This window comes from Chaetodon trifascialis, chromosome 1 (genome assembly GCF_039877785.1).
Source record: "Chaetodon trifascialis isolate fChaTrf1 chromosome 1, fChaTrf1.hap1, whole genome shotgun sequence".
NCBI lineage: Eukaryota > Metazoa > Chordata > Actinopteri > Chaetodontiformes > Chaetodontidae > Chaetodon > Chaetodon trifascialis.
In genome coordinates, this window is record NC_092056.1 from 6,577,761 (window position 1) to 6,603,046 (window position 25,286).

A 25,286-nucleotide genomic window follows, 5' to 3' on the forward strand; every position below is an offset into this window, starting at 1 on the left:
CTTGCATCCATACAAACCTGAGGCTTTCCTGGGCATGATGCTACAGGTACAGGAGAGCATATGAGCTGCATCCAAGACGTCAAAGCCCAATAATAAATCCATGAGTCTGAGGGTGGTTTATACTCCTTTGAGGCAGGATTTTACAACTCTGAATAGTTTTCATGGCAGCAATAATTCTCTCTTCCCACTCAGTGCTTGTGAGGTAAACAACAGAATTAGCACAATGCTAAAGTTTAGACGCTATAAGGTATGGACTGTGCACATGCATGTCTTTGATTAGTCTAAACAGTGTGTTGCTGGGTGACGCTGGATTACACTGATGAGCCATGATCAACTTTTTGCTTGACTACCCTGCATTTTGTTTAACTAAAGCCCTCTGCTTCACCCCCGCCCCTGCTGTGCCAATGCAATGCTCTCATTGAAATTAATGAGAAGGTTGTGTTTTTAATGCAGCAGTTGTTGGTCTGACTCTGATGAAGAGGAGAGAGGGACAGCTAAATTATTTTCTGTTGTCTGAGGGCTAAATTAAAGCAAAATTAAGCGATTTCTATTTATCGTTGATGTCAAAACCATAACATTTTTTAAAAGATGGCATCTTTGTTTAACAACATACAACCCTGATCCCAAAAAGTCCAAATATGCTCAACTGAAAACAGCACAAAGACAATAAATTCAATATTTTACCTCATCAGCTTCATTTATTTTCATATCTGCTTATTCTGAATTTGATGCAGCAACACATTTCAAACATGTTGGGACAGGAGCAGCTAAAAACTGGGAAAGATGTGGAATGCTCCAAAAACACCTGTTTGGAACATTCCACAGGTAAACAGGTTGATTGGTAACAGGTGATAGTATCATGATCGGGTATGAAAGGGGCATCCTGGAAAGGCTCAGTCATTCACAAGCGAGGATGGAGCGAAGTTCACCACTTTGTGAAAACATGATTGGATAAAGGAGATTAATACATGGGCTCATCTGTTTATTTACATTTTACAGAGTCCCGACTTCTTTGGAATCAGGGTTTCACAACCTTTTTTTTATACCGACAAACCTAATTTTAACTGGAATAAGAGAAGCACAAAATGAAACCAGGATCATTTTATTTCTGCAAACAATCAAATACAGAAAAAGCAGATTGTAGAATTTGTCTAAATGATGAAAAATCAATGGTCTGCATTCTTTTTAGCAATATTGCTTCTGTAAAAACACCGAGCTGGAAACGATAACATGTCAGCATTGACAGCCCCTGATAAAATGTTGGGACAATCCAGAGATGAATGTGGCCAGTTTCTGAGGAACATAATTTTCCATGTTCCTGTGAGATCAGGCTGTTTTTCCTCCTCAGCTTCTCCTCTCAGTCACTCTGCAGCTGACGGGACCAGCCCCTTCTTGGCACCCTGAAGGTACTGACTCTCCAGCTTCCCTGTGAGAGAAAGGGGGTGAAAGGGGAGGGTGGGCGGGGAGAAAAGAGGAAGGGATGAATCAAAACACCATCAAAGGGACAGAGTGACCTTTCTGAGAGCTCAAGGCCCGCTGATTAGAGGCGGCTTCGGATAGACAGTGGAGAGAAAGAGAGACGCACAGAGACACAGAGAGACGATGAGGTAAAAGGCCAATGAGACCTTTTATTCCACGGCAAAGAGCGATTAGACCACAGGCTTTGTTGGCAGCAAAATAAGGTGGTTTTTAATTCAGTTATATAGATGTACATTGAGGATAATCCACTGGTAACAAAGGGCACATACAAAGGATGACAACATGTGCTGTTCGTTAACAAAAACAGAGAATAATACTGAGCTACAAGTGAATGCACCTCGCATAAAAATTATATGCAAACAATACTACAAGTCATACAAAGCTGTCATCAAACTCACACAAACACTCATTAAAACAGTCACAAATGCTGTCAGTCAGAGGAAAGAGGGTCAGTTCAAGCCAATAATAAAATGCATTGTGATCTGGTGTCCCGGTTGTTCACTTCAACTCAACTAAGAATGTGTAGTATCTCAACAACCTGCTGTGGATAGCCTGGCCCTATAAATAAAGACACAGTCATGCTGACGCCAGACCTTTTTCATATAACTCACAGTGGTGATAACGATAGCTGTCTTGAGTAATCACTGTAGTAAATGGCATGCCATGGTTAAAGGGCAGTGGCATCAGAATGCAGAATATCATCATAATCCAGCATAGATAGTTCAGTGGATTGGATTTTTTTTTTGTTGTTGTTGTGAAGGAGACAAAAGAAAAAAAATTACCTGAAAAATTCAAGTTGAATTATCAGGCTTAGAGTGAGGCGTTCAATGGGAGATTTTGTGACATATAACCAAATTCCTGTAATGCTGTATTGTATCTAACAGATTTCCATTGAAGTAGAAGCATGAAACCTCTGTGCGCTTGTGAAATGCACATTTTGTCTTTCTGGAGTTTAGAACAAGCTTCAGATGATTAAAATACGTCTGCACGTCATCAAAATCAGTAATGTGGAGAAGGCCTGAATGAGGTGAAGGCATACAAGATGCTCTGCACACACATTTAAGCAGGTGAAAGTGTGAGTGAGATTAAAATCTCTTTTTCAAGAGCACAGGCCATATTGATTTCGTTTTTTACACATTTATGAACACAGATAAGAAGGAAGCAGCTCAAGGACAGATTTATATATACAACCTGGATTCGAAAACAGTTGAGATGTTGTGTAACACCTAAATAAAAACTGAATGCGATCATCTGCAAATAAACCGTGTTTACTGACGACAGTTTTACAAAAAAGAAAGAGAAAAGAAAAAGTTCCATCTTGAAAAAATAGTTTTCTATGTGTGATTTGAAGTTCTGACGATAAACACTTATATATTGTGACTCTTTCAAGTTCAACCCCTTGAGCAGCTGAGATCTTTGGAAGACTAGTGTTAATTCATTACCATTTAAAAATAACACAGCTTAGTCTGCATTTAACTTAAGTTGAGTTAAACGAGAGTGAACAACATCAAAGGCAGACTGCAGGAATTCAAGGGGTTAGGGTACATTTATGGAGAACAGCAGTGGTCCTAGGATGGTGCCCTGGGGAACACCTTTTGATACAGGACAGCCCGCCAAGATAAGCCAGTATTGCAGATTGTATCCAATAGGATTGGGCGGTAATCCGGTAATAAGGTATCTAATAATAGCAACAGTATCAGTTTCATTACCGTCATTAAAAAAATGCTGTGCATATAGGTCTATACGGGTCTAACATAATTGTTGCATCGCCATAACAAAAATGAAGTCCACTCCGTTCAATGTATCTGGTTGAATTTTTACTCGAGAAAAAGGTGACTGTGCAAAAGTACATGCTACAAAAAGAACCTGAGCAGTTTTACAGATGTTTTAACAGGTATGTCCGGGCGCTCATATGGGCGCGTCTGAGCAGAGTACTGTTATCTCGTCCAAGCATACGGAGAAACTCCTCTGTTGAAAACACTTTTTCAGCCTTTTTCTGCTTGCTATTGTTCTTAGCTCTCGTAAAAGGACGAAATGCAAATAAAACAGTAAAATAACACTTTGGGCTCATCAGCAGAGTCCTCTGTGAGCGCTCTGCTCTTTCATGAGACAGAGCGATGAAACGAACTGCGTGGTGACGCCGGTCAATAGCTCAGCGACCCGCCCACATTCACCATAGAAACACCAATGACGATCCAGAAGGAAGTAACCCCAGAGATAGGTTATTGCATGAAGAGCGCTCCCTCCACTCTAGAAACCCCCTCCTTTTTATGTCAACAAGAAGGACCTTCGTGGTTGATCTCAAACTAACGCAGTCATAGGAGGAGACATTAGCAACATTTTTTCGGGCTGGAATATAACTTTTGACCACAAAAAGCAAAGGTAAAACATACTTTATGATTTAGCGAAGTTTTTTTTTCTGCTACTCTTTGGCTGCTAGCTCGCCGAGTTTTCGTCACACAGTGTGGAGGCAGACATCTTCATGATCATCAGACTCTCTGCTTTCACATGATACTGGGCTTTTGTGGTCTGCGTGAAGTGGTGAAATCAGCAGATGCAGTGCCTTTGACGTGCGCTGTTTTCGTGCTTTCATTACATGCGCATATAATTACACATATTGTACATATTTCGTGGGGTATGAATTATGTTTCCTTTGGGTGCTTGGTAGAGGCTTTTAATTGAGTTTCTCCCCGTCATTCTGGTATGCTACAAGTTAGGATTGGTGATTCTTCACATGAGCATTGACCGTCTGAACTGCGCGCATGTCACGCTGCCCTGCAAAGTGATTTTTAATTAGTCACGGTAATACTGTATATCCCGGTAAAATGTGGGGAAAGTTTGACGGTATCAAAATTTGGATACCACCCAACTCTAGTATCCAACAACGTGACATGGTCACCTGTGTCAAAAGCCTTGGACAAATCAATAAAAATAAGACAATGAAGATTCTTCGTGCATCACATGTGGATACAGTGCAGTCATTGAAAGTAAAAGAGGTGCTGAGGGAAACGTGCTGATAGGCATGTGGAAGAGAGCCAGAGTACTGACACAATCCAAGCCAGTGCATTAATAATCAGATCCGGGTTTTTCCATCCTCCTGATTCAAATGATGGTGTTGCATCATGATGTCTCATGTCAACAGGAAACCAAGCCAAGAGACACAACGGTGTGGACAAATGAATTAAAATCAAGACCTCCCGGGGTCTAAAACAAGTTCAAGCACCAGAATCGACTCATCATATTGACCAGTATGTTTCAGAAACAACAGATCTCACTCAGACAACACTAGAGCAGTCACACAGACATACGGACAAGTCGAGACATGCTGTGGCCATCTTGGTTAATACTACTGGGGCTACTATTGATCTTTGTCGGACAACTTTATCAACCATCTTGATTTGAAACCACCTTGAAGCAGTCTGAAGTACTTATAATGCTGTGCTGTATCTACTATATTTCCATGAAGAGCATGGTCTGTGCAGGGACATCAAAGCTCTGTGCTCTTGTGAAAAGCAAACATTTTGTCTTTTTTGGAGTTAAGAACAAGCTTGAAATGAACAAAAGAGTATAAGAGAGTGTGATCTGAAGAAGGCCTGATTTGTGGTAGAGCTGATGGTATACAAGATGATATAATCAGCTTAAAAATGGACACTGCAATATTCAGTTGGGAAAGAAATATTTATGTATACAGTAAATGGTTGGGAGCAACAGTGTCAGCTCCACCAAAGTGATATGACTGCACCGGGTGTAAACAGGATAACCAACAAAAAGCAGGACATTCAGAGTGCTTCAGTTGTAACTAATAAAAAAATCACACTATACAACTGTTGTGCACTCGCCATCGATGTATCCAAGAAATGTTAATATCTGTGCATGTTTCTTAGCCTGCAAAGAATGTAACAGTCAAGGATTCCTTCATTAATACTTTTGGATGTTGTACCTGAGCCAGCAACCTGGCACCTGCAGCCACCTGCACGGACTTGCTGATTCAAGCCGTAAAACAGAAACCTCCATTGTTGTGAAGACTTCCATGGTTAGAATCTGTTGCTCACTAATTCATGTGAACCTCACATGAGAAGGTCTACAAAAATGAAAACAGCTGAGAATCTCAAAGAGGGATCTTATTGAGTTGCTATTTATATAAATGCTTGTAGCTATGGTGTGCAAACAAAACCCCTGCAGCCACTGACTGGAGCTGACCTCCTAATCTACAGCAACTGACACTTTCCTCCCTCAATACACAATTCTCAATATCAGCCACATTTCATTCCATTAGAGTTCATTCTCACAAACCGTGGTGTGCTGCTTTGTCCTTTTCTGTGCAGAACAACCTCTGCTGGGTTTTGATAACCTGTGTTGACCTCATCCTTGACTGCAAGGGAAATAATAACCCTGTGTCTCTCTGCCTAACAAGACTCCTGCTTGTCAAACCACCACATTAGCTGGCTGTTTTCCCCTTGGCTGAGGCAGGGGAAAAAATGATACAAGTGTGACAAGCAGGGGTGGTGGTTGTCACTTGTGCTTTCTTTTCATGTTGTCACGTTACGGCTGAACTCTGTGGGTAGTTGAAGCATAAACAAGGTGTTTAGGAGAAGTGCTGTTTGCTCACCATTTCCAAGTCTGTCTGAATGGCTGTCAGTGTCTGTCTGTTCTGCCAAGAGCAAGTGCTGCTGAGGAGTGGAAATACCTCTGGAATGTTGGGGTGAATGGTGCCAAAAGTTTATCCAAGATTACTTCAATGATAAATCTACCATAACAGAAATACATCATTCTCGCTTCCTTTCGGGTGTTGCGTGAATGAGAGTCAGTATTGTGGAAAATAGGCTCTGGCAGTTTTTCTTGTCATGACACGGTGACATTTCTGTGAAATGTTGAATATGAGCATATATGGAAACAAACTGATTATATAAGTCAAAACAAGCACTCACGGAATGAGCATTTGGCAGCTGTACTGTGCCAGTAACTCAATGGGCCAATGTCAACACAGTTAGTCCCATATGTGTTATAGCATAATGAAACATTCTTCAACTTCAAGAACACCTAATGATGCTGAAATGAAAGGGCATGATGTAAAAAGTTTATACTTTCTCAAAGAATACATGAAACATGTTGGAGTGATAGGTCAGATAAGTATGGCTCCCTCTGCTAGTCGCGGCCTGCTAAACAAAAGCGAATTGGAGAGAAGACATTTTAAGCTACAACACTACATTAAAAAGTGGAGTATTCACAACAAGAGGCCAAATCCTTTATGCATTTTCAATGCATGATTTGGCTCTACGACCTCACTTGAGCTACCGGCTGCCTGGAGGAGTTGCAACAGCATACAGCACTGTAACTATAAACGCAAAAACCGACACATTATTACCACCTTATAAAGTTGCTAAACGGTTGCTTACTCACATGACTAGCATATTCACAGTCATCACCACCTGGCAAATGTAAGATCAATTTGAATAAATCTTATATAATCTCTTTTTGTCTCAAACTTCTGAGGGAAATGGTTGGCTCCTTAGCTGATAAATGCTTCACTATGTTCACCAGCTTGTCGCCAAAATGACCAGCTGACCGCTATGAGAGCCGTGAGAGTGAACCAAAACAGTTGGGTCCAGAAAACCACAATGAGGCACTGTTAGTATAAAATAATCTACTCAAAATGATTCTTATTTTTAAGTCATTACTGAACAATTGGGGTGTGATTGTGACACTGCTTCCTCAGTGTTTGAGTGTGAGTTTAGCCTTGGTAAGAGTTCACAGTCACACCAGTTCTCTCACCATAGCAACTTAAAGAGTGTTTACGCTGCTTAAAGAAGTGACTGTTGGAAAACACTTTTTTCTTACACTGGAAAACACTTTGAGAAGTGCCCTTTAGGCAATTTCCCACACTTATTAAAATACATCCGAAAGTGAAACATGGAGCAATAATGAGGTTTTATGCAACTGGCTGCAAACGACAAAGGACAACAGCAACAACATCAACACTGAGCACAGTTAGTGGACCTTGTTGTCACAACTGTCAGAGGGAACGCTCTCTGGTTGTATGAACAAGAGAGATTCATTATATCCACTAGGGAAGTCAATTCAGCGTTGCTACATATTCCATGGGTGAAGGCGACTTTTGTTAATGGCTCTGGAGCTGCTGAGCTGTCGCATTTCAGAGTAGGAGCTGCGGAGCTCAGAGAGCTAGAGGGAACGCAAGTAAAAGTGGGGGAGGGGGGTGAGTGAGGGAGTGGGTGGAAAAAACAGAGAGACAGCAAAAAATGAGACAGAAGGGATGAGGGCAGGGGGAGAGAGGGAGGGGTGCTGGGAGAAAGGATACAGATAGGACAGCAGGAGAGGCAGAGAGAGGGAGAAATAGAAAGGCTGGCCCATCGATTGGCTGAGATAATTTCCCATTGATTGCTGCACTGTTTGGAGACTGCTGGAGAAAGGTTTATTGCCCACATGCTGCAGCTGGGGAGGAGGCCATAAAATAAGCACAGGTTGTCTGCAGAGGGCTGGCTCTCCATCATCAAGACCGTAAAACACGGTGCCGAACACACACTCAGCTACACAGATGCTCATGCACTACACTTGGATACTCTTAGATATTCACAAATATGACCGCATGCATACTATTCCTATTAGACCTAATGGGAGAATACAGCTCATCGGTGATGGAAAGCGCACTCACGTAACCCCTTGAAAATCCAGGGGCAGTAGTGCAAAGTGTATCTATTAGACAGAAATAGAGGTCCATTGACATTCTCCCTGACATCAATAACATGCAGGCCCATCCACTTCCTTGCAATAATAATCACAAGAATAATTGGCTAGTTGCAGTTTCTCCTTTTGTGAGACTACCTGCCAAGCACTAAAGAATAAAAAGGCAGAACTTTGTATTCTACCCTTTTATTACACAGTAGTCCCAATGCACCTGGATAATAAAGCTAGAACTGCTATGCATATAGACTTTAACCACATGTTGATACGCCTTCTGATGACACACTTTGACACGAGAAAATTATTTCATGCCAATAAATGATGAGACAGAAAGGGAAAGTTAAAAGTGGAGCACCACCAGCTTTGTGATTGAGTGTAGCACCTTCAACAGTATCTGTTACATTGACTCCCACTGGGCTCCCACAATAAGTTTATCACAAGTATACTGCCTGGAGAGTGGAGAGAAGTTAAGAGTGAAAAAGCTTTCAACAATCTGAAACCAAATGGCAGGATTTAATGGTTTGAATTCAAATATTGTTTCAAGCAATAGATGGGAAGGCGTGTATTCCACCAGTGCTCTGGATTTTTTCAGAAATGCTCATATGAGCTGATGAAGGGCGTCTGGCTGATAAGGCTGGTGTTAAACTCATGGATCAACCAAGACCAGCAATGTGTTAACTTATCTCTCTATGAAACAAAGATGTCTTTAAAAACTGGTCACACTGTAAAGCTTCATTTTGAGACACGGCTAAGAGTTTACAGCAATGCTAGCAGCTCTAAGAGGCTGCAAAGCGCTTTCTGCTAAATGATAATAGCATAATATGCTGTTAGCATGCTAATAATTGCAAAGTTGCACTAAACGCAAAGTACAGCTGAACAGTGTGATTAGTTTTGCTGGTGCTAAAAGTCAGGCAGTCACCAAAGTCATTAGATTCATCATCTGGGAACCATGAATGTATGTACACAGGTTCAAGGCATTCCATCCAATGGTTGCAGAGATATTTCCGTCCAATGAACCGACATTGCCACCCCGAGAGCCACGTTGCTTGTGAGACTAAAAGGTCAAGTAATTCCCCACAACAGCTGGGTAATTTTTAGGAGAGTTGAAAACAGGAGAAAATACTGTATTCATGGGGACTATTTTCAGCTGTGGATTAACATATATCGAGTGCCCTCATGAGAATTTACAGCACCATGCTGGTGTATGTGGGACTGACTCAGACTTAACTACAGTGTCCGTGTTCATTATAATCAACAGTGTGCGGCTCATTTATGTGTTTTTAATAGTTTGGACAACAATGGAGCTCCACGGCACAGAGGAATAATCTACATCAGGCTTTGGCTACACAGGCTATACTCGTTAGGACCAATTTATGGTTCATTTTGGTCTTTTTATGGGATTTGTTTGCAATAACAAAAATATCACCAGCTTTATTCGTTACCACATTAAAAAAAAAAAAAAAATCAGTAGACCTATTTTAACAAAGCTTGCAGCAGTCAATCCAGCTAAAATGCTTCTGAGAAATCAGATGTGGCAGCTGTATTTCCCATATTTCAGTAAGCACGACTGGTCCAATGGTTTCAAAGATGAAGTGAAAGGACTCCCAGTTCCTGATAAATCGAATAGGATTTTCAAAAAGGCTCTGTTCTGACTTCAGCTCAGCAACACTGCCCTTCCATCTTCTTCTTCTTATCTGGCCTCAGCTTAGTACACCTCCAGCTGAAGTCATTCTGCACGTGAAACCAAGCCGACAGCCTCGAGCACTGCGGGAAAGTGGATGTGTACAAAACCCTCGGTAGCCAGGGGAGAACAGCGAGAGAGGAGGGGAAAACTGCCTGGATTCCCATCTTGCTGTTAGTCACACCTAATTTACATTCCCTTCCTGCGCTGCCGAGCTGGTGAATTTACAAGTGGATAGAGAAGGTGCTGTTTGAGACTTGTGTTGGCATGCTGTTTGCAAGGGGTTAGGGAGACGCGTGAACCATGCTTCCCACTGCAGAGAAAACAGTCTCTCTCCATCTCTTGGTCCAAACCTCCCCGCCTGAAGCTGTTTTCACAGACACTGAGGGGCTGTAATGGCTGAGTGATTTCTCCAACCAACAGCGCGCTGTTGAACCGGTTTAGTCACGCACATGACAGTTCATCACAACTCGCTAGAGAGCCGGTGTCTGACAAGTCGAGGACAGCAAAAGTAGTGCTGGTTGGTGGGTGGATGTGGAGCAGTGAGGACATGGTGATAACTGGTTTATATCAGGGCTCCCAAAATACCATGCAAAGTGGAACATAGACTGTACCTGCTGTCAGTTCATCACGCAAGACTGCAGCTTTTTGAGGCGTTGCAGAATATAAGAGTACAGTTTGAGCAAGTATGTGGTCTTGGATTCAGAAGATTTTTGATAATTAATAGCAATTTTAAACTTCCCCCAGGAAAAAAGCACTGGTTATAATCTGCGACATGTATTTTATCAGCGACACTCACTAAGTGCTGCATTATAATCTGCCCACATCTCCCCATGAGGATTATCTGATTTAACAGATTTTGTTCCACTTAGAAACACTAAGATTGTCCATTAAGTTCTCTGGCAACATTTTATTCTCCATATTTAGCATTATACTACACAAACTGCAGCAGAATGTAAACATTATAATGCAGCTGTAAGCAGAACTCAGTGTTCATTAAGGGATTTGTCAACAACAATAATGATAATGGAGGCTGGTGTACAAACAGCCAGTGAATGGCAATACAGTTAAATAGCTGGACATTAATAAACACTTAAAAATGTCCTTATAGCTTCTTCCAACTATAACCTATTTATTAAATGTCAGGTTATAACTGGAGACCAAAGTCTTCCCAGTCCATTTTACGACTTGCTAATGCCTTCATAGCAATCTTAGTCATCTCCAGTCAAACAGTACCATTAGCATATGAAAGATTTCACTTTAACAAAACGAATGATCATGAAACTGTGGCGACAGCAGCCTCAAGCTGTGTACGGTGTGCTCAATCAGAACGAGGTTAAGACATTCTTCATGTCAGGAAAATGAAGTTGCAGACTTCAATAAGCAGGATACAGAAAACAAGATATGCTGCATTTACAAGCAGAACAAAGGCTGCTGTATTTCCTGGTGTTTGTTTTGAACCAGCTGCACACGTCTGAGGCGTACTTCTGCACATCGCTGCATATCAGTCCTGGCTTTTGTTTAGAATTTGATTGTCCACGAACACGAACAGTCGCAAGAGTAGCAACGTGAGGAAATTTGAGAAAATAAAAAAAACCCTCTCTGGAGCTCTGCCCGGTTTCTCTCCAGCATGCACCTGGCTAGCTGCTGCAGAAAGCGAGCGTGACAGATTGTCAGTTTCAGAAAGTTCCAAAAATTGAGTGATGAAGACCACCTCCAGCTGACAAATGGAAAAGCAGGTTTTCACTGCCTCCAGACTCTCGGAACAGCACTTTGAGTTTCACTTATATATTGGCTTCAGAGGTTACGGAGTGAAGCTTAGGTGAAGGGTTAGCAGTTCAAACATCCTGACAAGCAGGCAAAATCTGAGCAGCTTGATCCTCAACTGCAGCGTTCAACGACTTCGAGGTGAGGTACAAACTTCAACGACTCGCTGGCAGCTGACATAACGCTCAGGTTGTTCTGGTCAGTTGTGTTGGCGAACAGCCAAATGTGGATCTTTGCACATATTTGATCGTCAAGCATGTTTCACTCTGAATAAACTACAACTGTATGCTCAGCAAATATGAACCAAACAAATCTGCAAACTGAGACACAGAGCAGTGAAGGCTGGGCAAAATGTTCAGAGTTTAAATGTCTTGTACGGAACGGACACCTTCAGCTTAACAAGCGTCAGTTCCTACAGCACAGAACTAAACAATAAACAGACTGTGATCATTTTGTGGGAAGTAAGCCTGTTGGCAGTAATCAATCCAACTGCGTGAGCTTGAACTGAGAGACAATGGTGTCACACATAATACATATTGATTACAAGCTGGAGGCTATTGTGTGGGCAAAAACAAATACATCAGCCTACATTAAATGGGACTGTTGTTCAGTCTCCAAAACTTTCGAGGACACGGTCGATGATCATTACTTCGGTTACTGTTGATAATTTCTTCAAATTATGGTCACATTATATTTACAGGCCACAACACAAACTCAATGCTGAACGAAACGGGCTTCAGGATGACTCTCCTCTCAGACCTGACGTCACGGTGGGCATCTGCAGTCACTTGGCTTCCGTCTTAGCACGCATTCACACGCAAACGTACATGATAAACAACTTCCCAAACGACGCTTAACTTCCTGTCGCGCCGAACCACCAGAAAGCTCAGCTGATGCGCCAACAGCTTAAAGTGTGTCAGCCAAACAACGCTGGACGTGACTGATCTCTTTGTCAACGGCCAATCAGATATGCCGGCAAGTGCAAACTAAAAGTTTAGCGCATCTGTTCAGTCCTCCAAATGCAATAAATGTTTCAGAAACTGCTTGGAGCTCAGTTGTGTCAGTTTAAGAAGTTGATATTCATCAAAATTTTTGCTTTGCTGCCTTCATGGGTTTTTAATAATATTTCACTGGAGTTTCTGCCCTCAGCTCCCCTCAAACAGCAAAAATACATGATCTAGATGTTTAAAGCTGCGTGGCTGCTTGAGACTCCTGCACACTGAAAAAATGAAGCTTCTTGCTTCAGTCACAACAAATAAAGCTGCGAACAGACTGAATGTAGGTTGCTGGCAGGACAATGGAACTTTTGAAAACTGGCATGGCACTTTGCTTTTATTGCAAATGAAAAGTTGAACAATAAAACACATCCTTTCTCAGTTCAGCTCACTCAGGTGTTCGTTGCTACAGGCTTTCTTTGTCTGCCAGTTCCAGCTCACTGCTGTGAGTGAGTGCTTTGTGCGCCTGGGTTAGCTGCTGCAGGAGAGTCTGCCGGCCCTGTGGCGGGAGCACAGTGCATCACTGTCATTGCTAACTATATGTAACTACCTCAGGTCTCATTCACATGTGAGAAAACTAACATTATCACAATGAACATAAACAATGAACATGGATGTTATTAGTACCCACAGCTGTCAAAGTAGCATGTTAGCTTTGGGAAATTTTGGCTGCATTTTCTCTGCTATTATGTGCAACGAGCTATAGCTTTAGCAATACATCTGCCCAGCCTTGTGCAGGCTGCAGTCAAGGGCAATGGGTGCAGTATCGCAGCAGAATGCGTGCAGGTGGGCAGGTATGTAGGTATGCAGGGAGGTGGGCCATCCAATCAAGGCTTATTACAAGCCTGCAGCAGCAACAGATACTGGATCCTATTCCTTTTTATGTTAGAGCATTTCAACAAATTCAACAAAAAGGCTTGTAAAATACATTTTTCCTAACCTAGCTTTCAGTGTTTATCATCATCCCATGGCTCATGGCCAAAATGGCTGCTGGTCATTGAAAGCTACAGAGTCAAAAGTTCCTTAATTAACCTGTAAAAAGTACAAACACGTTGCATTATATAAAAAAAAAGTTAAATGAGTCTGTCTTTAAGGGCTTGTGAGGACATAACTCCATGTGCTGGCAGAAAATGGTAACACAACGGGCTGCATGAGAATCCCACACAACCAAATGTTTAAAATGCTGTTTAAATTACAGCTTATTATTGAAGTTTTTGGGGGATTTTGTTTTCATTTAAGCAACTTTTGGCTGCAAGTAACAGATACACCAACTGGCAAAGTGTTATGAACAAATGATGTGATGTACCAGAAGAGGAGATTCAGCGATTCTCTTCAATTCTACAGTTTCACTTTGCTCACACACCCGTTCCTGGTGAATACAAATGAACGAGCAGATGGATCTTCCTTCTGGAAGCCATGTGTTAGATGTCCTCCTCTGTCATAGCGCCACTGATGCCTGACCCTTTCTTGTGAAGAGTGCTGTTAGTTAAACATCACCAGTTTAAAAGAAAGACTGGCTCTGGCTTTGTAGGCACAATTACTGGGAAACCTGCATTGACCGAGTCAGAAGGTCTATCAGTTACTGGGAGAAGCCTGAACTGATGTTTCCTAACAGACAGAGCAGTTTCCCCTGTGGCCACGAGTGATTCCTGAAAACAGGCTATCAATCACTTCTCTTAGATGCTCTTACAATAAGCTGCAGCAGTAGAAAAGACTGTTATTGAGAGGACTGGAGGTCAACAATGTAGATAAAGCATCATGGGAAACACGTTTCCTTTAATTATCTGCAGATATTTTGCGAACGAAGCTCTGGATTTGACTAACTATCAGTTTAAATCAGGTTTTTCATCACTTCGTGCTGTCTTTTGGAGTGAATTTTATTGAGACTGTACGTATGTGGAGTGAAAGAAAGCACATGCTTTTATTATTTGTTCCTTTCAAGTGTGTTTTATTGTCAGAGCCACCAGGTTCTGATTTTCATTCACAAACGGGAAAAACAGAGCAGTCAGCTGGAGACAACATGAGCGCTACAGATGAAAATCAAATCAAATCTGTGCACTGTGCCACATCTTGTTGAAACTATAAATAAATTGTAGCATCATAAGCAGGAACTCTGTGTGTTTCGCGGATCTATTTACCATTTCCCTAAAGAACTGAGTCTAAGCATTAATGTCTTCCTTTGCCTGACTATGATCCACAGAATGTAAAGACTGTGCGATGTTGCTTCAACAAATTGAATTTCTAATTCACTGACTGGATCGTCACAGACCATTCTCACAACCCACTCCTCCAGCTTCACGCTCTACTACACATGGACACAGTTAGGATTTTATCTAAACCAGTCCTGATTCTGATTTGCCTTAATGTTTCCAGGACTTGTCAATCAGTGAAGTGCAGACAAAGCTCACAACACTTTGGATTTGAAAGCCCTCTGACACACAGACTGCAGGAAGCAACATTTCTGGAGTATCATAATAGCGATATTTTGGTTTTAAATGTACATTTCTCCTTATAACTGTGGTGAATTCGCTTATATTAGACTGTAAATGTCAGACTATACCTTTGGCATAAAAAAGGTAATCTTTGTAAGGGGCCATGCAAAATAATAAACTGAGAGATGTCTCAAAAAGTGCAGATAACACTGTTTTCATTTCCATTTTCCATTCCCTTTTCCATTTTCAATACATCACTACTCTCCATCATGTATTATCCATGAAGGCCCTAAGTTCATTAGACCACACAGAATAATTCACAAGCCATATTGGACTCTCAGGAAGCCAGTTTTAACTTGGAACAGAAGAAATCTGACTGCTTATCAGCTGCGTGCCAGTTTCTCACAGTGATTTTGTCCTTAAAGATCCCTCTGCAGGCAAGTCGTTCCAACGCTGAAGGGTCAAGTGTGATTTCTTTAACTGAGACTTCACATTCATCAAAACCAGCTTAACCTGTTTGTAACAATGCTCTTACTTCTGTTTTAAAAGAAATGACATTTTTGTAATGTAAGAAAGAAGGCAGGAAGTGTTTAAAAAGCGGCTCATAAAACGCAAATGTTTTTTTTTCATATTTAAAAACAGATCATGCCAAACTCAGAATAGTGAGATTATCCAGTGCTTTGTCAATTGCATGAGTCATGAGCGTCAAAATATCATGAACTACTGTATAAATTTGGCTGCCACTCATTAGATAACACAGAAAAATTAATCAGTCGTGTCAGCAAATGCAGACACGCAACAAATGTTTACATTCAAGAGACAAAATCTCGTCGTTCTGCAGTCGTAACCATCGCGGTGTCAAATCAGTAAACGGCTGTTTTTGCAACCGTTTTGGAAGGCATTTACAAATGATGTCACTGCCGATCGTGGCGTCAGACCAGAAAACACTTGCATGTCTTTTGTCATTTAGTTTGGAGGATTTTATGCAGAGCATTGTTTGGATCTACATCTACAAGTACAAACAAGTGAAATCTTCAGTTCTGATGTTTGTTGACGGATCTGCACTTTGTGATCTTGTCTTCGCAGTAATCTTTTGAGACGGTAAAAATCATCTATTGTCAGTTTGCAATAAAAATGCTGCTGATGAGAAAATCTTGCATCCCAGTCAGACTCCTCACCACCCTCCAGGGAGCAATCACAAGAGTGAAAATGAGGGCATTCATCCAGAAGATGTTTCACATCTTCTTGTTAGAACAATGTGTTGTCACCAAAAGCCAAATACAGGCAGTTACTCCAAACAGTCTGAAAACGCTGTTAACTGCATGTTGTTTAAACAGCGGTCAAATCAATCAGTGGCTAGAAAAGGTACATTTTCATAAAGCATAACTATAAAAAGAACTGCTGAATACACCTACACAACAGTGTTGATATAACAGGGTGAAACCAGGACTGACTGAAGAAACACTACCTCAAAGGAAACAGAATTCACTGTTTATGACTTGAAGATGTTTCTGAACTTTTCATAAATTCAATTACAATTTCAGCTGAAACAAACAGTCAAATAACTGACTGGGCGATTTTCAGAAAAAGACACAACTGCACTGCGTTCCAGCGTCTCAACTCTTACTTTTTTAGGGTAAATAACTGAATATCAATCGGCAGACTAATCCTTGCTATTGCAGTTAAAACATGATATTATCCCTTTTTGGAGCCACAATTATATCATAAAATACTTGGAAAATTAAGCCTTTATTCAAATAAATGCTAAACTAGGACTACAATTACACGTCCTCTATGCTTCATTATGGACAAATTGGTATGATATGTGTCATGTCTGCGTTTTACTCCTGCTTTGGCACTGCATCTCCATTTCTTACAATTCCATTAACAATTCATCCTCGAGAGACAAGAAAACCTCTTGTCGGGCTACACACACTCGGGTGCCGAGGGCTTTAAAAAACTACTTAAATCCTCAGTAGCCACAATGTCAAAGGGACAAAATATAAAGAGTAGCCTGCTTTTTTACAGCCGCGATGGGACTCTGAAAAGGTGAATACAGCCGTGTTATTAAAAAGGGTCCTTATAAAGCGGCCTTGGCCACATCTAATTAGAATGTAAATGTAGTGTGGGCCAGGGATGGATCACAGAGGATAGACATTGGCATTTAGATTATGCTGAGACTAGATTACTGATGACACTGTGTGTTGGTGAGATAGCCTTTTAGAGAGCAGCTTGGCAACTGACTAATTGTGTTTCACCACTAGCAATGTAGGCCGTTGCTGTTCCATCGCTGGTAATTAACAAGAGGCAAAGGAGAGGTACATTGCTGCGTGCACACAATACAAACAATTCTCGACAATACCAAGACTAAAACACACACTCTTAAGAGTATATGTGCTCAAATGCCCACACTCAGGCAATCTTGTAGCTCTTGCTCCTGCACTAGATTGAAAGGCTGGAGTGCTTCTTTGCACTAAGCCCGGACGAGAAGCTGCTCAGTAGAAATCCTCTCACCTCCATACAATTCCTCAGTGGGGGCATATGCCATGAACAGAGCAGCTAAGACCAAACAGAAAACCAAAGACAGAATGGAGACAGCGGAGAGAGAAGAAGGGGGGGGTAGAGGCACAGAGAGCAGAGAAGAACAGAGAGGGAGGGTGAGTGCAGAAAGAGGGAGAGAGCAGAATGGAATAAATTGAAGCTGATCTGGTGCTCTGCATTCTGAGGAGGCTGGATTTGCATATCTGTGCAGCGGTGCAGAGGGAGAAATGTGTCGGTGCTGACAGCAAGCTGAATATCTTAAACCTCCGCTGACACCCCTGCAGGCACTCTCTCCTCGCATACACTGATACACAGTGGAGGGAACACACTCACACACGCAGGCACACACACACACGCTTAGACTTAAGGTCAGGAGATGGGAAGCTTTGTGCATTGCTTTGTTCCTGCACAGTGATGTACAGTAGTGCTTGTTGTTTAGCAGTCAGCTCAATACAAGACTCATCTCTGGGGAAAGGACCCGGTGAGGCAGGCCATTCTCTGCTGCCACTCAGCGACACAACCAGTCATATGTGCGCATGTATATACCTGTGTATATATGTACATATATACGGGTGTATCTGCACTAGTGCATAAGATATTAAGAAACATATAATCACTTTAACACATTATGCAAATCTGTACCTTCATGCATGTGGTGGCTTGATTCATAAATACTGTATAACATTACTTTGGGACTCAAAAGCTATTCACTTCAAACGCTGGGCAATGAGCCATTTGATAAGCAGGCTGCTCTACTTGTGGGAGGTAAACCTAATAAAACTAATATGGTGCAAGGCAAAACAACAAAAGCATTAAGATTTAAAAAAAAAAAAAAAACAAGGTTCAAACTCTGAATTTAACCAAAATATAATCGAAATCCCAACATGGCCAATAACCCAAAAATCCAAATCACAGGAGCTGCAATTTTTTGTTTCGGGTAAAATGTGTCACAACATGACATTTTACTGAAGCGCTGTGGTGCTGCAGAGACGCCTACAAATCATATTCTCCAAACATAAGAGACATGCTTGTTAAAATCCTCAAAATAGTCATTTTTTCCCCCTATATTATTCAGCCCTACTCTGAATATACCATATAAATATAAGGCTGTATCTTATCTTATGCACCTTAAATCTAATTTCTGAATGCACATGCACCAATATGCATTGGGGTATATGCAATATGCAAAAAACATGATGATTCAAATGTTGAATGAAGCTACATTTTTGGGGTTTGGCAGTCAGATAGCGTACAACAATTAAGTCAGCAGTGGATATTTTAGAGTCTTGGTATTCAGAGATTTTCTCTGTTCAATGTTAAATAGTTTGAAATTTTGCTTGCTGAGTTAAAAGAGAAGCTCAATACTGCTACCTCGTCTTTAAGGTAAATAAATCGCTAAAGCCAATTAGCTTAGCTTAGCATAGAATATAGCGTGGAACTGGTGGGGAAACAGCTACACTGGTTACCAGCACAGGTCACTAATTAACACGTTATATCTTTTCTATTCTGTACATAAACTGAAATTATTTGAAAAAATGGTTTTACAGGATGTTACGTGCTGTTTAGTGATTTTTTTTATGGCTATTTTATGGAGACTTTTAAGAAATTAAAAGACTGAAAAGAAATAGTCTCAGCATGTAACTCCATGCAAAACCACTAACTACAGCTTTCACATCTCAGGTTTTATACAAATTAAACAAATGAGATATAAAAGTGTTAATCAGTGAGCGTTAGAGGAACTGGAAGGATGATTATGTTACCTTAGGACAGAGCCAGGCTGGTTTCCCCCTTGATGCTAAGCTACGCTAATCACCCTCTATGATGTTGATCTTTTCATCGAATCCTCAGCAAAAAATGAATTTCCCAAAATGTCCAAACATTCCTTTACAAAAAGCAGAATTTTGGGCTCTGCACACTGAAAACAACTTACTATAAATACTGCAAGTCACAGTGGAAACTTGGCATTCAGAGTTTCTGGTGGATTACTGTGAATCCAACAAAGTATGGCTTCACTTATGGATCTCCGATTTCTCTCCTGTCTGACTGTGATTTATCTGACCGACTGCAGCAAATGAGAACAAAAGCTACAAACAGAGCAGCGACTGAACAGAGAGAACAACACAATAGATTCTCATTATTGATTGTGGAGCACTCTCAGAAAAATAACATATGTTAATGCACCTTGCTAAATAATTTAGCAAACATTGATACTGGAATAGGTTTTTTTTTTGGAACATGCTCAAATGAACAGTGCTGAGGCTGTACACATTAGATATTTTTGTGTATTTCAATATGACTGCTGCAGGGTCCTTTCATAGGATGATATGACATCAACACAAAGCTAGCATGAGGTTTTGCAGTATGTTTCATGTCTTTTAAATATTTAAGATCCTCAGTGGGTGAGTAGAACAAAACCTCTGCCTCACATGTCTTATATGAGACGTGCGACAGGGATGAATTCTTCTTTTTGACAGTCAAATCCAAAGATGCGAGACTTTGCCAGACTATCTTCATGCCATTTATCATAAAAGCCCAGAGGAGGATTTAATTTGGCAAGTTGTGTTTTGCTCTGGAATCAACAAGAAGGGGGGGGGGGGGGGGGGGGGGGGGCATTTTATTTGCCTGACATTGTCTAATAGCCACCATCATTTCTGATTAATCTTACACTGCTTGAGGATTTATCTATCTGTGTGCTCCATGTGGTGCTGTACAGCTCAATAGCGAGAGAAGAGCACAAACACTGCCAGGGTTAGTGCCTCTACTCCCACTGCACATAATTCTTACTACTCTGGATGAAAGCCTGCGCCAAATGGCGTGTGTGTGTGTGTGTTTTTGTGTGGGTGTGAGAAGCGGTTCTGACAAAAATAATAACAGCTGGGGCTTTAAAAGTGACCAATGTTGTTTCTAGTTTTCTACAAATGCTTTAGCACCAAGTTTGTTCTCATTTTCAGGTTCTTGCTAAGGTGCTTGAGCGCCGATGGCGAACACCATGACCAGCAAGTATCAGCAGAATCCTCTTGGGTCTGGTTAAGTAGCTCATTAAGCTCAAGGTTAAGTTAGCTCAAGGTTGTGTTTGGGTCTCTCCAGGCTGGCTGTCTGTGGAGTGAGGGGATAGAAAATGCTGAGGAGCCTGTCAAATGTCAAAATCTATCCCGTCTACCTGTGAGGTGAGAAGCAGCGAATGTGAATTTGTGGAAAATACTGTATGTATGACACAGTGTTTTGGTAGTACTTGTACTGTGTGTGAGTGTGTTGGGGAGGGGGTGAGTGGAAGCAAAGGAAGCAGTAACACAGCTGACACGCTCCTCGGCATGCCAGAGGCACGATGACATTGATCCAGCAGACCTCTCTCCATCAGTCTCCCTGACAGAGGTAACTGAATTGTTCATAAAAATGGAAATTGAGCCATGTTATTCTCATGCGCACAGGCAGACACTCACCACACAGATGAATTCATCCAAAAATAAATGTGCCTGCATACGGCTGTGCACAAAATAAGGTGTGCTACTTGATAAAGAAGGCTGTGCATATATACGACTCATTAATATTATGGCTACAACGACTTCCCACAATTCAGGGAGACCTGTGGTGTTATTTGAACATAAATGCACATATACAAACATTTCCTCCACCAGTGCAACCCTCTGTTGTTCAGGCAAAGAAACACTTCAAACAGATGCAGAGCAAATAAACAGAGGCAGCCGGGTGAAGAGGACACAGGGTGAAGGAAGTAAAGCCCTTCCCTGATGAACAGTTCGACGTCACGTGCATTATGACAACGCTTGAAGAGGCTAACGTTTCAATAGAGCATGGGTGGCTGCGGAGGTGGGCGGGGTTCATAATTACAGCAAATATGGCACAACATACAATTAGCTCTCTTATATGCATCGTTTGTTAGCTTAGCAGTGTTCTGTGTCACACGCTAATTACCCACAACCACTGTAGGCATGTGACAAATGCTCGCTGCACAGATGCAGAGCGCTGAAGCCCTTTCAGCGTTGTTTTAAAAGCTGGGGCAGGCACGGATACATGTTTATTTCATTGGAAAGTTATTGCAGATGATGATCAGAAAAATGTGAATTACTGCAAGCCTCTGCTGCCTTTTTACTGTTTCATCAATGTGGGCAAACTTGGGAATCATCATCTCTAAAAATAGCTTGATACTTAATCAATTTAGCTCACCCACTGTTTGTCTCCTTCAGCCACGAAGCAGGTTCAGCTGTACAGGAGCAGATGCTATTGATTTTTTTTTTTTTTTTTTGAGGAGTGGGGGTAGGGAGACGCAGAGGAGGTACAGCTAATTTTCAGAATGACTCTGCTTTTACAGGGAGCCGGGATAATGGTGGCTGATTCTGATGAATCGGACGTGGCATAAGCTGAAGAAGAGGCAGCGTTTCAGGCAGCATCAGCAGTGACGAGCTGGATATACAAGCAGGGTTATAATTGGAGCTGGATATTCCAATCTTGTCTGTGTCGAAGCTGAGCATGACAGGGGCACTGATATTTACTTCACAGTGCTAATAGGATGCGCTGTTGTCTCTGTAAATACTAAGGTGGCTTGTGACAAGAAAGGGAATACAAGAGCTTAGCCCAAAGCCCGGACGGCTGCATATGGTTTCCCAAAAAATTGTTTTTTTCTTTTGAAAACATTTTATTTTTTGATGCAGTAGAATGCTACTAAAAAACACAAAGTACGTATTTTGATATTTTAGACGACTAAAAGCGAACATATAAACAAATAAACCAAACAGCAGCCCGAACAGACATCAACGCAGGACAATGCAGACATAAAAGTGCCGGGTTCAGGCGTGGCTGCCATCGTAAAAACGTCACATTTCTGATTTAGTGAGCTGAATTTTAATGTCTGTGTAAACACAATCCAAGTTCATGTCTGTCACAGGACCATTTCTGCTCAGCTGCACTGGAGGTGATTTGATAATATCTAACGACGAAGACGGTCCAAGGAAAGATTTTTACCCACGTTAGCAGTGTGGCTCTAATCCGACGTTTGACAACTAATGGACATCTATGGGATGAACTGGCGCGAAATTTGGTCCAGACATTCACGCTCTGAAGTCAGTCAGTTTATTTCCACAGAATGAATGTTAACGACTGGTGATCCCCTGACTTCGTTTAGCGCCACCAACAGGTCAAAGTTTCCACCTATGCAGCACATTTATTCATTACAGGATACCACTAAAACTGACAAGTTCCCATCAGCCTCAGTCATGCCTTGATATTGATGCTAACAGACGGCAGCGAACTATGACCAAGAGTATGGGGAGTTTTTCCCCGTCTGAATCGAGGGTGTCGAACAGATTGTAAAGCCGCTTGAGGCAAATTGAGATTTGTGACTCTGCTCTATATAAATACAACTGATCTGACTATGACAGCATTAACATGTTGACATGCTAACCATTAATCCATCCATCCTATTATTAGCCTTCCAGCTAAGACAGGCAAAGTACATCTGAAACCCTGGTACATTTTCTTAGCGTTTTTTTTTTTTTTTTTGCAAATATAAGCAGTACTAGACCTGAGCTACAGTACCTCTTCAACAGCTGAAAGCACATTACAACTAAGGACATCATGCATCATGACTGTGACTGCAAACATTTTAGATTTTTCCAGATTAATACTTAATGCGAGTACTAAATACCTTGTGTATTTGGTAAACAGTTTAAGTTTGCTGTAGCTAAGTACAGTAGAACTCACCATCTGTCAAATACAATACAGCCAAATGAAAAATACAAAGCAAAGCAAGCATCTTTAAATAGAAACTTTTCTATGTTGGAGTATTTTGTAATATCTAGACAAATAATTGAATATCTTCAACGGAAAAAAAGGGAAGAAATATTTAGAGACGCTGGACATCATGATTTAATTGCTTCTCAACCCAGATCAACTATTTTTATCTTAATTTACAAAACATTAAACCTCTTGTGACTGCTATCCTACATGATATGAATTCACAACTGTTGCGCACATTAAAAGAGATCTGCTCTCAACAACATGGCAATCCTCAGTGTCTCCGACGCCGGTTAAGTGTCCCTAATCTATATAGTGTTGTGGGGCTTACTGAAAAGAGAGAAAGCAGCCATCGGCAGGGTTTTAGCCTCCAGATCTGCATGTAAAGTGGGTCAGCTATGCTCCTGGAGAGCTTAACAAGCTGCTGGAGGAATAAGGCAGCACACTTGATAATTAGCAAGAAGAGGAAGGCATGTTTAAAGGAGAGGGGGTTGCAGGAAAAGGTGGAGCACAGATGAGAGAATGAGTGGGTGTGAGGCTGGAGCAGCAACATTCAGCCAGAGGTATTTTATGCATTTTCCTCTGCAACTGTGCTAATATCTACCATACAGGATGTTTTCCTCTTGATTATATTATCTTTTTTTATGGGTTAATATTCTACTTTACACTTCCCTGCAAAGCTGGATAAATCTTGCTCCTTGCACAAACCCGGTGTCCCTTCAGGCATGAATAAATTTCATGTCTGCCTCCTGTGGCGGTTCAGTCGTTGGCCTCAGTGTCATTTCTCCGAAGTGTGAAGCTCACCTTTTCATTTCTCTGCGGACCCTCTTCCCTCCGTTGCAGTTGCACTGTGTGGTGAATGCGGCGTTCTCACATTTGTTTTGAAATAATTAGGCCATGAAATGAAGGTGGAAGATTTCACAGAAGCAAAGTTTCGAGTTGATTTTGACCTTTTCAGGCAGCACTGTTGTTTGATGCGAGTGCAGGCAGAGCGGCAGAGAAGGAAATGGCTTGAGAGGCAATCTTTTTCATGTTTGCTATGGTAATTCCTCTTCTATTCTCTAAACTGAGGTCTGTTCCTTCATCTAAATTGGCTGGTTTTCCCCCCTCGTTTTTGGCCTGCAGTCAAAGAACGCCAACGGTAGAGGACATACTTTTGGTTTCGAAACAAGATCCAAGGCTTTAATTAAGATGAACGATTATAAAGAGGGAACAAACACCGATATTAAGACCGCTGTCATGGGAGTTTTAGCGACAACCTGCCCAACCATACAGCAAAACGTGCTGCTTTCTCACGCTCATTAAAAGCCACTAAGAGAGAGGAAAATGATATGTAAAGAGCTAGTTTACAAACATTACATGTACTGAGTCTTTTCTCAGCTGAAAATCTCTTGGTGTCTGGCTATATCCGTCCCCTGCCATCAGTGATCAGGCTATTTCCACAGCTGAGGGAGAAAGATGCCGTCCTAACACCACTGTAAGCAGGGGGGCTCAGCTGGAGCTGATGTGTGCGTGTGTCTTTTGTGTCTGTGTATAAATATATGTGTCCTTTCCTGAAAGCTCAGGTGCTCTCAGGCGAAGTGTGAAGAGGGTTATGTGAGGCAGAGAGAGAACGACTGAGATAAAGACTTAAGAGCTCACAGGGTGAATAGCTGCAGAGCGAGTTGAACTCAGAGGAAGAAGTCACTGTTACTTCCATCCTCTGTTTCTTCCCAGAGTCAATTCAAGTGTCACGCCTCTCCTTTTCTGACAGGCTTATTTGCCTCCATGTCCTCAAGCAATACACAGATTATTGGTTTTTCTACTGGTACTGCGCTACAAATCCCAAACAACCATCCAACACATGGATGTAACAGAGTTGAATGGATTAGTTGATGAATCCAGTTGATTGACAGGACGTATGGCGACTATTTTGAAGACTGATTAAGAGAAATGGCAAATGGA

General features: G+C 41.5%; 1 protein-coding gene across 1 annotated transcript in view; it reads right to left on the reverse strand.

Annotated features, from left to right (window-relative positions):
• Nucleotides 1-673: 673 nt before the first annotated feature.
• trip4 (thyroid hormone receptor interactor 4) overlaps nucleotides 674-25,286 on the reverse strand; it is a 72,047-nt gene continuing 47,434 nt past the window's right edge. The window contains exon 13 of the mRNA XM_070971815.1: nucleotides 674-1,426. Coding sequence (XP_070827916.1) covers nucleotides 1,362-1,426 — 65 coding nt within the window. The 3' untranslated portion in view covers nucleotides 674-1,361. The remainder of the gene's footprint in view (nucleotides 1,427-25,286) is intronic.